This window comes from Salmo salar, chromosome ssa02 (genome assembly GCF_905237065.1).
Source record: "Salmo salar chromosome ssa02, Ssal_v3.1, whole genome shotgun sequence".
Lineage (NCBI taxonomy): Eukaryota > Metazoa > Chordata > Actinopteri > Salmoniformes > Salmonidae > Salmo > Salmo salar.
In genome coordinates this window covers 29,571,064-29,584,525 of record NC_059443.1, presented here as the reverse complement: position 1 = coordinate 29,584,525, position 13,462 = coordinate 29,571,064, and the positions used below count along the sequence as shown (strand labels likewise).

Here is a 13,462-nt window from a genome sequence, read left to right as displayed (position 1 = left end):
CTTCTGCGTAGCTGCTCAGCCATAGAAACCCATTTAATGAAGCTCCCAACAGTTAGTGCTGACATTGCTTGCTGACATTGCTTCCAGAGGTAGTTTGGAACTCAGTGAGTGTTGCAACCTAGGACAGATGATCTTTACGCACTTCAGTGGTCCCGTTCTGTGAGCTTGTGTGGCCTACCACTTCGTGGCTGAGCCGTTGTTGCTCCTATACGTTTCCACTTCACAATGACAGCACTTACAGTTTACCAAGGCAGCTCTAGCAGGGCAGACATTTGACCAACTGACTTGTTGTAAAGGTGGCATCCTATGACGGTGCCACATTGAAAGTCACTAAGCTCTTCAGTAAGGCGATTCTAATGACAATGTTTGTCTATGGAGAACGCATAGCTGTGCGCTTGATTTTAGACACCTGTCAGCAACAGGTGTGGATGAAATAGCCAAATCCACTAATTTTAAACTTATTTCTTGCAATATCTTGCATGTCGCTAGTTGTGTTGGTATGTGACCAGCTTGTCTTTTTCTTTCATCCAACAAAAACAATACTTCCGGTCTCAATGTTTTGGGTTGATGAATACACACATTTTATTTAAAATTACAAGCCATGTAACAAAAGATTACAAACCAAAAATCGTTACATAAAGGTTATCTTAATGACAGTAAAATTGAGCTGAACAGATGACAATATGCTGGTAAGAAATATAAACACAATAACATTTAAAACTTCAAATGTTTTGCTGGAGACAGCCACCAAGCCACCGTTCCTCTTCTCTTACCATCTAAGTAATCACACAATAGAATTTACAACCAGAGAGAAAAAAAATTGTTAATCAAACTAAAATCTAAAACACCAGTCCTCCTCCTCACCAGTAGTGTTTAAGAAACCAACCCCTCTCTTAAAACACATGCACACGTTATGAAACAGACTAGCATTTCAGATGAATAATCAGCAACTTAACAAATTACAATGTTGTCCGACTTTGATCAGAGGTCATGGAGCATGGTGTTAATCACTTTGGAGCAGCCTAGAACTCAACACACCAAGCTGCTGCAGAGAGGAAAACCACTGATCTGATCAAAACAACTGTTGATTAGCTGGACCTGATTCAGTTAAATGCATTTTTAATTTGACCTTTAACTAGGCAAGTCAGTTACGAACAAATTCTTATTTTCAAATGACAGCCTAGGAACAGTGGGTTAACTGCCTTGTTCAGGGGTAGAACGACAGATTTTTACCTTGTCAGCTCGGGGATTCGATCTTGCAACCTTCCGGTTACTAGTCCAACGCGCTAACCACTAGGCTACCTGCCACCCCATGTCTCTTAAAATAAAAAGTCTCCATCTTTCAACACGGCTGCATCACACACACTGTCTGGAGGCACGGGGATGTTCAAACAACTTACACGAAACAACTCAACGCTCAATTAACAAGTTGTATGGGGAAAGACTTTGCTCCCAAGGCCCACCAGTAAATTTAGACAATCACTAATTTTCAGGGGGGTAATTTTCATCTTTAAAGTCTAATATAAATGGGAATGTCTCCTTGCCTTGAGACAGTTGTATGCAGGGGTTGGTTTGAATCGGTTTCAGAGAACTATATTAACTGAGAATGTTAGCTACAGTAAAGAGGTTCAGGATGAGTTGAGCTCACACTTCAGTACACTGGCCGTCAGGCCTTCGCGACCTCACACTACTGCTGCTGGAGGCCTCAGCCCCAGGGGGGGACCTGTCCACCAGGCTCTCCCCCAAACGCAGTCTCTGCTCCCGGGGCTCCACAGCCTCCCCATCCCCCTCATCATCACTCCAGTCTCCAGACCCATCCGCATAGGTGTTAGGACTAGATGACATGGAGGGTGTGGCGGTGGCCTCCTCTTCCCCCTCCCCGACCTCAGCCCTCTCCGGCGCATCTGTGGGGCTGATGTGGAGCAGGGCCAGTGTGTCCTCCAGGGAGGGGCTGGTCGGGCTGCCAGGCTGGCCCCCCAGAGAGGTGGGAGGCCTGGCAGGAGCAGACAGGACTGTGGTAGCAGCTGGAGCTGCTGCAGCCTGCTGCACTGCGGCTGCTGAAGTATCAGCCCCGTCTGCAGAGTTCCCTCTCCCTGCCGCAGCAGACCCCTGCACGCCACCCTCGGTGTCCAGACGGAGGCCCGCCACCCCTTTCTTGGGGATGTCCACAACGTCCCGTTTTATCTTGCGGCGGCGGCCGTGCTCATTGCGCCGGTACTGCACCATGTTCTCCAGGTCGGCCACGTACAGGAACCCAGCTATCAGCATCTCGGCTGTCTTCTTGCCCTTGGAGAAAGCGTCCTCCAGCTCACGGCTGGTCCTCTCGTCATACTGCCACCAGCCGTTCCTCCCCTCATAGTACCAGGCGTTGTCCCCTGTGGCACCCCGCCCTCCGGTCTTAAGCTCTTCGGGGGACAGCAGAGTGGGGTGCTCCAGGAAGTCCTCAGGAACCTCCTGTCTACAGAGAGCACAGCGCTTGCTCTGCCAGGACGCCCCTTTCACACACAGGAAGCAGAAGACGTGGCGGCAGGGTAGCTGGACAGGGTGGACACAGCTCTGCAGGCAAATGGCACATTCTGGGACAGGCAGGGCAGGTGATGAGCCACTGGAACCAGAGCAGGCAGAGTCACCACTCCCCTTCTTACTGGATGGGAGCGAGCTTACAGAGTGGTCAACCTCGCCGCAGCTAGCCATCCTTAGAAAGTACTTTGGGTGGGGGGTGGGGGGGGCAAAGAGACCATTATGGACACAGAAAAGGATGTTAATGTGAACTACTAGCATCATAGTTGTCAAATTAAATCAACCAATACACTGAAGTTAAAGCAGTTTATTTAGCTACACACAGGACAGGCAGAGATTGTTGTAATTACTTACTGTAATATCTGCTAATGTTGCCACTGTAGCATTAGGCTTATTGGTGGTTGTTCAAATATCGCACTGCCAAAAGGAAACAAAGGTTATAGCACAGACTTTTTTAATCGATAGATGAACTTACGATTCCGGGAAAGTAAACAATACGGGAATGACAATATCGACAGTCGATTGTTTTCGGATAATTAAAAGACTATTTATATTTGACAATTTTCAGCTAAATCATGAAACGACCGGAACAGGGTCCCGATACACTAGCTAGTTAACAATTACATATTCGGGACTTTATATGGCAGTTGGCAACCAACTTGAGGTGCATTACTGCAACCGACTGGAGTTTGGACCTAAGTTCATCTTTCAACCACCCAAATAGGACCAATTATTCTATTTTAACGCCTGGCACCCACACGCGAGCAGTGTGGGTGCAATGATTGAATAACGTGTACATGTATTTTGCAAAGCTCGTGTACGCAACCGGTCTGGTCAGAATGCAAATTCTATTTTAGCGACGGGCTACGCAGACGCTTGTTGACCTGTGCAAGCAGTGTGGATGCAATGATTAAATAAGATTATTTTTTGTTGCCCTTTTTCCTCCCCAATTTTGTGGTAGCCAATTGGTAGTTACAGTCTTGTCTCGTTGCTGCAACTCCCGTACGGACTCGGGAGAAGCGAAGGTCGAGAGCCGTGCGTCCTCCGAAACACAACCCAGCCAAGCCGCACTGCTTCTTTGAAACACTGTACACCTGGCGAACATGTCAGCGTGCACTGCGCCCGGCTCACCACAAGAGTCACTAGTGTGCAATGGGACAAGGACATCCCTGCCAGCCAAACCCTCCCCTAAACTGGACGACGCTGGGCAAATTGTTCACCGCCCCATAGGTCTCCGGTCGCGGACGGCTGCGACAGAGCCTGGACTTAAACCCAGAATCTCTAGTGGCACAGCTAACACTGCTTTAGACCACTGCGCCACTCAGGAGGCCCTTAATAACATGCATGTCGGAATTTATTTTGCAACGCTCACGCAAGCGGCGTGAGCAGTGTGGTCAGTATGTGAGCTAGCTAACTGACAGGACCTGTATCGCGATACTCTTTAGTATCGTGGCAAGGAAACAAAACATTAAGCAAATTTCACTTATTTTGGAAAACAGCACTAATGTTAAAAACAAAACATTATGTTGTCATCCAGTGACACTTAATACCCTGTGTAATATTTTATTTTCCAAGCTATAGCTACAGTGAGGGAAAAAAGTATTTGATCCCTTGCTGATTTTGTACGTTTGCCCACTGACAAAGAAATTATCAGTCTATAATTTTAATGGTAGGTGACAGAATAACAACAACAAAATACAGAAAAACGCATGTCAAATTTTATAAAATGATTTGCATTTTAATGAGGGAAATAAGTATTTGACCCCTCTGCAAAACATGACTTAGTACTTGGTGGCAAAACCCTTGTTGGCAATCACAGAGGTCAGACGTTTCTTGTAGTTGACCACCAGGTTTGCACACATCTCAGGAGGGATTTTGTCCCACTCCTCTTTGCAGATCTTTTCGAAGTCATTAAGGTTTTGAGGCTGACTTTTGGCAAATCGTACCTTCAGCTCCCTCCACAGATTTTCTATGGGATTAAGGTCTGGAGACTGGCTAGGCCACTCCAGGACCTTAATGTGCTTCTTCTTGAGCCACTCCTTTATTGCCTTGGCCGTGTGTTTTGGGTCATTGTTATGATGGAATACCCATCCACGACCCATTTTCAATACCCTGGCTGAGGGAAGGAGGTTCACACCCAAGATTTGACGGTACATGGCCCCGTCCATCGTCCCTTTGATGCGGTGAAGTTGTCCTGTCCCCTTAGCAGAAAAACACCCCCAAAGCATAATGTTTCCACCTCCATGTTTGATGGTGGGGATGGTATTCTTGGGGTCATAGGCAGCATTCCTCCTCCTCCAAACACAGCGAGTTGAGTTGATGCCAAATAGCTCCATTTTGGTCTCATCTGACCACAACACTTTCACCCAGTTGTCCTCTGAATCATTCAGATGTTCATTGGCAAACTTCAGACGGGCATGTAGATGTGCTTTCTTGAGCAGGGGGCTTCTGTGGACAGGTGTCTTTTATACAGGTAACAAACAGATTAGGAGCAGTCTTAAAGGGAGTGCTCAGTTTGTTACCTGTATAAAAAGACACCTGGGTGCCAGAAATCTTTCTGATTGAGAGGGGATCAAATACTTCCCTCATTAAAATGCAAATCAATTTATAACATTTTTGACATGTGTTTTTCTGGATTCTTTTGTTGTTATTCTGTCTCTCACTGTTCAAATAAACCTACCATTAAAATTATAGACTGATCATTTCTTTGTCAGTGGGCAAACGTACAAAATCAGCAGCGGATCAAATACTTTTTTCCCCTCACTGTAACTATTTTACATACAGCAGGTTATTAAAAGGACCAAAGAGTTGAGTCAGCTTCGTAAAAAAATTGCCATGGAAAAATTACGTGATACAGCCCTACCAAAAACGAAGACAGCTAGCGAACAGTAGGTTCTCTTCTTCTTCTTCGAGGGTAAAACACATCGTTAGCCATGTAAAGTTAGCTAACTAACGTTGGCTAATCTCCGAGCTAGCAAACTCGACAGCATTCTCTTTTTACATAACGTTAACGTAGCGAGCTACGGCAACAATATTTTGATATGTTCGGTGACGGTGTTGTTATTCGCATTGAAAAGGCGTCAAACTGACGTTAGCTAGTCTGCTAACTTTGATTTGAACTTACGTTACCCACCCTCAGGGGGAATCAAAACAATGAGACATGTTGTATCCAAGTATCTAGGACTGACAACGTAGCTAGTTAGCTAGCTAACGTTAGCTTGCCGTTTCAGTCGAGAAAGAAAGACAAAGCTAGTCACGTCTCTCTCTTAGCCGAGACTGTAATTTCGCATGTTAGATTTATCGGTCATTGTGCGCCTCTTGTATTGTTAAATATTACATTGACTATAAATCATAGACATTTATCTAAATTAGCTGCATAGGGAGAAACGTTAAGTTAAACTCACCCGTCTGTTTTCCTCCTTCACAAAAAGCAGCGTAGTAAGTCTAGCGTATTTAGAATGTTAACGTGACGACTACGTTTACGTAATCACGCACAGCACACGCACGTTACAATTTTCTCGAATCAGTGAAGTGCAATTTGAAGTAATTGCAGACCGCAATTCGCGGCGTTTCTTAATGTGGGCGTTCCTTTACATTATAAAACGCCCATTGGTGTATAGCATTGGTCAGTCCATAGATGTTTTTTTTTTTTTTACCTTTATTTAACTAGGCAAGCCAGTTAAGAACACATTCTTATTTACAATGACAGCCTACACCGGCCAAAATGGTGGTCACACCAGATACTGGCTGTTTTTCTGATCCACACCCCAATTTTATTTTTTAAAGGGTATCTGTGACCAGATGTAGGTCTGTATTTCCAGTGAAATCAATGGTTTAGGGCCTAATGAATTCATTTCAATTGACTGATTTCCTTATATGAACTGTAACAGTAGTATCTTCGAAAATGTTGCATTTATATTTTTGTTCAGTGTAGTTACACACACAGCACTGTTACCATACAATGTTTTCAATTTGCATATTTGATACACATTGACATATATGATCACACTGTGTATGATCATTTATACAGTAATTATTATCCAACATGTCTTCACCTGGGATTTGAACTCACAACCTCTTGGTTCATGATATTCTGATATGCCACCATGTCTGTGTCAATTAATCTGATTGATTTGATTGACTTATTTAAGCAATTTTAAATTTATCTGTATAGTTGTCTAATGTTGCTGGTGCTTATGGCTCCTGAGTGGTGCAGCGGTCTAAGGCACTGCATCTCAGCACTAGAGGTGTTGCTATAGACACCAAGGTTTGAATCCAGACTATATCACAACTGGGCATGATTGCGAGTCCAATAGGGCGGTGCACAATTGGCCCAGGTTTGGCTGGTGTAGGCTGTCATTGTAAGTAAGATCTTGTTCTTAACTGAATTGCTTAGTTAAATAAAGGAAAAAAAAAGTTTTTGTTACTCCTTAATCACTATGATAAATGAAATTGTTTTTATACAGTGTACTTTTAACCTCTCTAGGGTAGGGGGCAGTATTTGCACGGCCGGATAAAAAAAACGTACCCGATTTAATCTGGTTATTACTACTGCCCAGAAACTAGAATATGCATATAATTGTTTGATTTGGATAGAAAACACCCTAAAGTTTCTAAAACTGTTTGAATGGTGTCTGTGAGTATAACAGAACTCATATGGCAGGCAAAAACCTGAGAAGATTCTGTACAGGAAGTGCCCTCTCTGACCATTTCTTGGCCTTCTACACTCTCTTTATTGAAAACTGAGGATCTCTGCTGTAACGTGACACTTCCTACGGCTCCCATAGGCTCTCAGAAGGCGGCAGAACGTTGAATGATGACTTTGCAGCCCATGGCTGAAAAACAGTAGCGCATTTGGTAAGTGGTCGATCTGAGAACAATGAGACGGGTGCGCGCGTGCACGTGAAGAGTCTATTTTAGATTTTGAGTCTTTGAACGAAAACAGGGTTTCCCGGTCGGAATATTATCGCTTTTTTACGAGAAAAATCGCATAAAAATTGATTTTAAACAGCGGTTGACATGCTTCGAAGTACGATAATGGAATATTTCAATTTTTTTTGTCGCGATACGCGCCGGGCGCGTCACCCTTCGTTACCCTTCGGATAGTGTCTTGAACGCTCGAACAAAACAGAGGATATTTTAACATAACTATGGATTATTTTGAACCAAACCAACATTTGTTATTGAAGTAGAAGTCCTGGGAGTGCATTCTGACGAAGAACAGCAAAGGTAATCCAATTTTTCTTATAGTAAATCTGAGTTTGCTGAGTGCCAAACTTGGTGGGTGTCAAAATAGCTAGCCCGTGATGGCGAGCTATCTACTCAGAATATTGCAAAATGTGCTTTCACCGAAAAGCTATTTTAAAATCGGACATAGCGATTGCATAAAGGAGTTCTGTATCTATAATTTTTAAAATAATTATGTTTTTTGTGAACGTTTATCGTGAGTAATTTAGTAAATTCACCGGAAGGGTATGCTAGTTCTGAACGTCACATGCTAATGTAAAAAGCTGTTTTTTGATATAAATATGAACTTGATTGAACAAAACATGCATGTATTGTATAACATAATGTCCTAGGAGTGTCATCTGATGAAGATCATCAAAGGTTAGTGCTGCATTTAGCTGTGGTTTGGGTTTATGTGACATTATATGCTAGCTTGAAAAATGGGTGTGTGATTATTTCTGGCTGGGTACTCTGCTGACATAATCTAATGTTTTGCTTTCGTTGTAAAGCCTTTTTGAAATCGGACAGTGTGGTTAGATTAATGAGAGTCTTGTCTTTAAAATGGTGTAAAATAGTCATATGTTTGAGAAATTGAAGTAATAGCATTTCTAAGGTATTTGAATATCGTGCCACGGGATTCCACTGGCTGTTGAGTAGGTGGGACGATTTCGTCCCACATACCAGAGCTGAAATTTACTTTGAAGCGCAAAGTGTAGCAATACAGGTGAAAATATGTTTTTTTGTGATCAAATGTTTATTTAGTAATAATAACTATCAGCAAACATGAAAACATACATACAAAATGAAGATACTCCCCCTACATCCCACCCCACCCGAGGACCTAAAGGATCAAATTAAATAAACATAAACGGTTCAAAATACAAAATAAAATCCAGAGCAACCCATGAAAGTGTTTTTACCGGCAAGAAGCCATTGGTTCAAAGTCTCTTCTTTAGCTCCATTAATGCGAGAAGTAGAATGCTCCATATAAATTACATACAAAAAAGTGAGGATCGATTGACGGATAGAAAGTGAGTGTGGAGGCTTCCATCGTACAGGAATAATTTATTTTGCAGCGGTTAGGCCAGTGAGAAGAATGCACTTCTGACATAGAGATAAATGAAAAACAGATACATCATTTAAAAGTAAAACAAAAGGAGATGCAGGAATATTTTCTGACAAGAGTGGATAAACTCAAAGGTACTTAATCCCAGAATATAGATACCAAAGGGCAATCCCAAAACATGTGTATAAAGGCACCAGGTTCATTAAGATGTCACAATGTACAGAAAGCATAATTAAAAATGTTCATATGACTCAGTTTACAAGGAGTTTGATAAATGCTGTGTACAAAATTGTAATGGATCCGTTGGTGATCAGGATTCCGAGAAGATTGTTTAATATTAGACCACACGCGGTCCCATCTAAAACATTGATCCAAACCTGGAAGGTCTCTATTCCATAGAGTATAGAGAGGAAGAGGTTTATAAGAAGTTGATAGTAAATAAATTATACATTTTGGAAACCCTTTGTTTCAATCTTAATTTCAAAATCTTATGCATAGGATGCAGCATCAAAGCTGACTGCCAAGGAACACCATGAGCCCTAACGGCAGACGTAAATTGTAGATAGATTAAAACTATCTGGCTCATCATTTTTCTTTTATCTTTAGGATCTTGGAATGAACAAAAGCCATTATCCCAGTAGATACAAGCGAATCCATTAATGACACCGACGTGGTGGCATAGCAGGAAGCTTGGAATGCTGTGAACCAAGAGGTTGTGAGTTCAAATCCCAGGTGAATAGGGGAGCGCAAGGTAAGTTGTCACATGGGTAAATTGTCAAACTGTTCATAATTCGAACACTAGAGGCGCTATCTCAAATAGCTACTTTTGTGACTACATGTTCTATGGTCAACTTCCTGTTCACATGTGGTCAAGGTCACTCTGAGGTGAGCACAAGTTTCTTATTTTTCCCCTTCAAAAGTAAAAAAATGGCACTTTACATTTTATGCAATAAGACTTTGTTAGGGATGAATGTTCAAAATTATAATTTTGCACTGAGTAGAGGAAACAATAACATGTCTTTTGATACTTTAGCTGCAGTCCTATGTTGAGCTAACCTTAAGATTTAGCCAACATTAGCACACAGTTTGGGGCAAGTTGTCTCAATGACCTAGGGGAAAGTCTTCACATGTGACATCTTGCCCCAGTATACATAGACACATAGAACATGCTCAAAAAACATTGTGATATTGTGTAATCAGCTCTGATAGGATTAAATGTTACTGTAAATGGATTATTATATATTCGTATAGTTTAGAGCAGAAGACATATCCCTGGACTACACAAGACAGGCTCTGGTGTGTGTGTGTGTGTGTGTGTGTGTGTGTGTGTGTGTGTGTGTGTGCGCGTCTACTAACACACTACATGCCTACTGTTGAGACAGTATATTCACACACACACACACACACACACACTACTTCATACAGTGTCATGAATTTAGTGTGGTGTTATGAATTGCATTGTGGCAACAAGGATGGTAGAAAGGGAGGTGGGCGTAATACGCCTGTAATGAATATGTAATTCTTTTTGAAGGAAAGAGGGAAGGAAAGAAGGTTAAGAAGAAAAGAAAGATGGTTAGAGGCAGTGAGGCTGGTGAAGTTGGAAGAACAAACCAATCAGGAGTACAGCGAAGGATTTTGACATAAATTACCGTACTCTGACTCGGTATTGTCAAAAGGTTACCAGAGAAGAAGTTTAAAGTCAGACAGCCATGCCAACAACAGTAGTTGGCTATACAAAGCAACGGCAGGTTTTTTCACCTGATTTGGAGATGCAGCTTGTTCAGTATATTACTAGGTCAGTTTGCATTTATTTTGGTCTGTTGCCAAGGGGGGTCAGAAGACTTGCCTATCAGTTTGCTGTGGCACACCAGCTGAAGTTCGTGCCAATGTGGGCAGAAAAAGGCCAGCTCGGAGTGGTTTACATGCTTCTTAAAGCGGCACCCAACGCTGTCGCTGAGAAAGCCGGAGGCAGCTAGCCTTGCCAGGGCAAGTAGTTTCAACAGATAAAATGTTCATGCTTTCTTCGACAATGTAGCAGAAGTGCTACAGAGATATCAATTTGGACCAGGGGACATGGAATGTCGATGAAACTGGGGTGACCACTGTACATAAACATGACAATGTGGTGGGCAGACGTGGATTCAAACAAGTAGGGTCACTGACCTCCACTGAAAGGGGAACCCTCGTCACACTGGCCTGTGCTGTCTCAGACACAGGGAATATTATACCTCCATATTTTATATTCCCCGTGTCAACTTCTTCGATCAATTCCTGATCAACGGGCCACTGGCAGCAAAGGAGGGGACAAATCCCTCTGGGTGGATGAAAGATGTGCACTTTGTTGACTTCCTGTAACATTTCGTCGAGCATACGAAGTGCTCAAAGGAGAAGCCCTGTTTATTCCATCTGTCCATTGATGGACTCAATTATGCCAAAGAAAATGTCATAATTATGCTGTAATTCCCATCCCATTGCTCTTGTTGGGTTCAACCCTTAGACAGGTCTGTCTACGGGCCACTAAAGATGCACATCAACACCACATGTGATGCCTGGATGAGGAACAATCCCAGGAAGACAATGTCAATTTATGACATTCCTAGGATTGTGGTAATCACCTACCCTCTGGCTGCAACCCCCTTGAACATTCAGGCTGGCTTTAGGGTGGCTGGGGTACAACCTTACAACAGGGATGTATTTCTGGAAACTGAGTTTGCGCCATCCTACGTTACAGATTGCCCCATTCAGAACCCAACCCTACTAGGCCCCAGCACCAACCCTGCCAAGCCCCAGCAACATTCCAGCCCTGCCAGCCCCCAGCACCAACCTGCCAGGCCCCAGCACCATTCCAGCCCTGCCAGCCCCCAGCACCAACCTGCCAGGCCCCAGCACTATTCCAGCCTTGCCAGTTCCCAGCACCAACCTGCCAGGCCCCAGCACCATCTCAGCCCTGCCAGGCCCCAGCACCAACCTGCCAGGCCCCAGCACCATTCCAGCCCTGCCTATTATGAGCTCAGACCTGCCCAGTTCTTATGCTAGCACCAGCTCACCCTTGCCCAGCAATGCCATTGCTGACAGCGGACTACCAACTCCTGAGGACATCCGGCCATATCGAAAAGCTGGCCCCCAAAAACCAGCTTGCAAAGGAAGAAAACAGCACAAAACCGCAATTCTAACTGACACACCAGTGAAGCAGGTACTAGAAATGCAAAAGAATAAGGCACAATCTAGCAATCTAGATCCAAAATGTGGATCTGCAAAGAAGAAAAATTGTAGAAGAGTCATCATCAGATGAAGAGGAGAGCTTCTGCCTCGTCTGTGTGGAGCCATTTTCAAACAGCCTTCCAAAAAAGACTTGGGTGAAGTGTGTGAGATGCAACAAATGGGCACATGATGCTTGCACCTCAGGCCAGGCAATTTATGTGTGCCAGAACTGTGACTCTGAAGATGAGTCTGATTAGTCAGATGCGGATGTACTCGTATAGACTGTTACAAAACTGTGCATTAGAGCATTAGTGTGTTTAAACACCTCGTCAGTTTTGTTAAGACTTGTGGCAGACCAGGGGGTTGTGTCAAAACGTTTACACAGATCAGACACGGACAGAGTAGGATTAGCTCAGTTTCAAAGGAGTTTATTAAAATAATAGTTGAAAAGAAAAGGTCTCCCACATGAGACCCTCTCCGGGATACCGTCTTCTTGGCTCCGGGTCTTACTGTATCCTGTGGGGATCAAAAACTGAACTCACTCCTGTTACCTCTGCAACTGTCCCCAACTATTTGGGAGTCCTTTCTTCCCCCACTTTCTCCCTGTGTGCTGCCCTTCTGGCAGCTTTATGAGACTTGCACAGCTGTTGAGCAATCAGCCCTTGATTACTCACCAACTCCCAATCAGTCCTGGCCGGAAAGCCCGTCGAGACCTGGCATGTCCAGCAGATGGAGCCATCGCCTCGTGATGTATACTCCGTCTGTCACCAGGCCTCGACGAGACTCCCCCTGGTGGCTGACCAGCTGTACGCCACAGACTTTAAACAAGTTTTCTGCAGCATTACATTACATTCGATTCCAACAATTACCATGGATTTATGTGCACGCCAGAAAACGTTCCATTTTAAAGTTCAAAGTAAATTGATCGTGCCACTTAATGTGTGTGTGCTCGGCCAGCATTATTGTTTTGATTGAAAGGCATGATTTGCCAGATTCTCTAGGCATGATTGTTTTTATTTTGAGTTCTTTAATGAAGTTGAATTTCGTTATGAATTTGAAATTAAAATCAATATTCACATTTCATTATTTGTGTTCTTATTTGTTGATAATCCAATGTGACAACTTACCCGACGTAGTGTGACAATTTACCCGCTTGCACACTCTCTATTTAACGGTCTCCAACTCCATACTGAAATAATTTAAGAAGATGTAATGAATGCAAAATAAGTGCCCAAGACTTACTTCTTTAATTTGGTATACATTTATACCATTGTGATGTATTGTGCCCAGTAAATGTTAGACAGCGTGAGAAGTGTGACAACATACCTCACTCTCCCCTACATTAGACATTAACATGCACAATGCAATCATGTATGTCAACGTGTGTCAAATATGTTATTGACACAGACGTGGTGGCATAGCAGGAAGATTGGTATGCTGTGAACCAAG

The 13,462-nt window shown here is 43.3% G+C and overlaps 1 protein-coding gene and 1 long non-coding RNA gene across 3 annotated transcripts; one reads left to right on the top strand and one right to left on the bottom strand.

Moving 5' to 3' along the window:
* Positions 1–557: 557 nt before the first annotated feature.
* rn146 (RING finger protein 146) lies at positions 558–6,026 on the bottom strand. 2 transcript variants are annotated; one of them, XM_014158390.2, is made up of 3 exons: positions 5,925–6,026; positions 2,875–2,937; positions 558–2,706 (listed from the first exon to the last, which is right to left on the bottom strand). In XM_014158390.2, exon 3 carries the CDS (start codon positions 2,692–2,694, stop codon positions 1,645–1,647), a length of 1,050 nt encoding a protein of 349 aa, XP_014013865.1. In that variant the 5' UTR covers positions 2,695–2,706; positions 2,875–2,937; positions 5,925–6,026; the 3' UTR covers positions 558–1,644.
* Positions 6,027–9,650: 3,624 nt separating this feature from the next.
* LOC106579234 (uncharacterized) lies at positions 9,651–10,415 on the top strand. Its single transcript, XR_001322612.1, has 2 exons — positions 9,651–9,697; positions 10,344–10,415. It is a non-coding gene; the product is annotated as an uncharacterized lncRNA (long non-coding RNA).
* Positions 10,416–13,462: the final 3,047 nt, after the last annotated feature.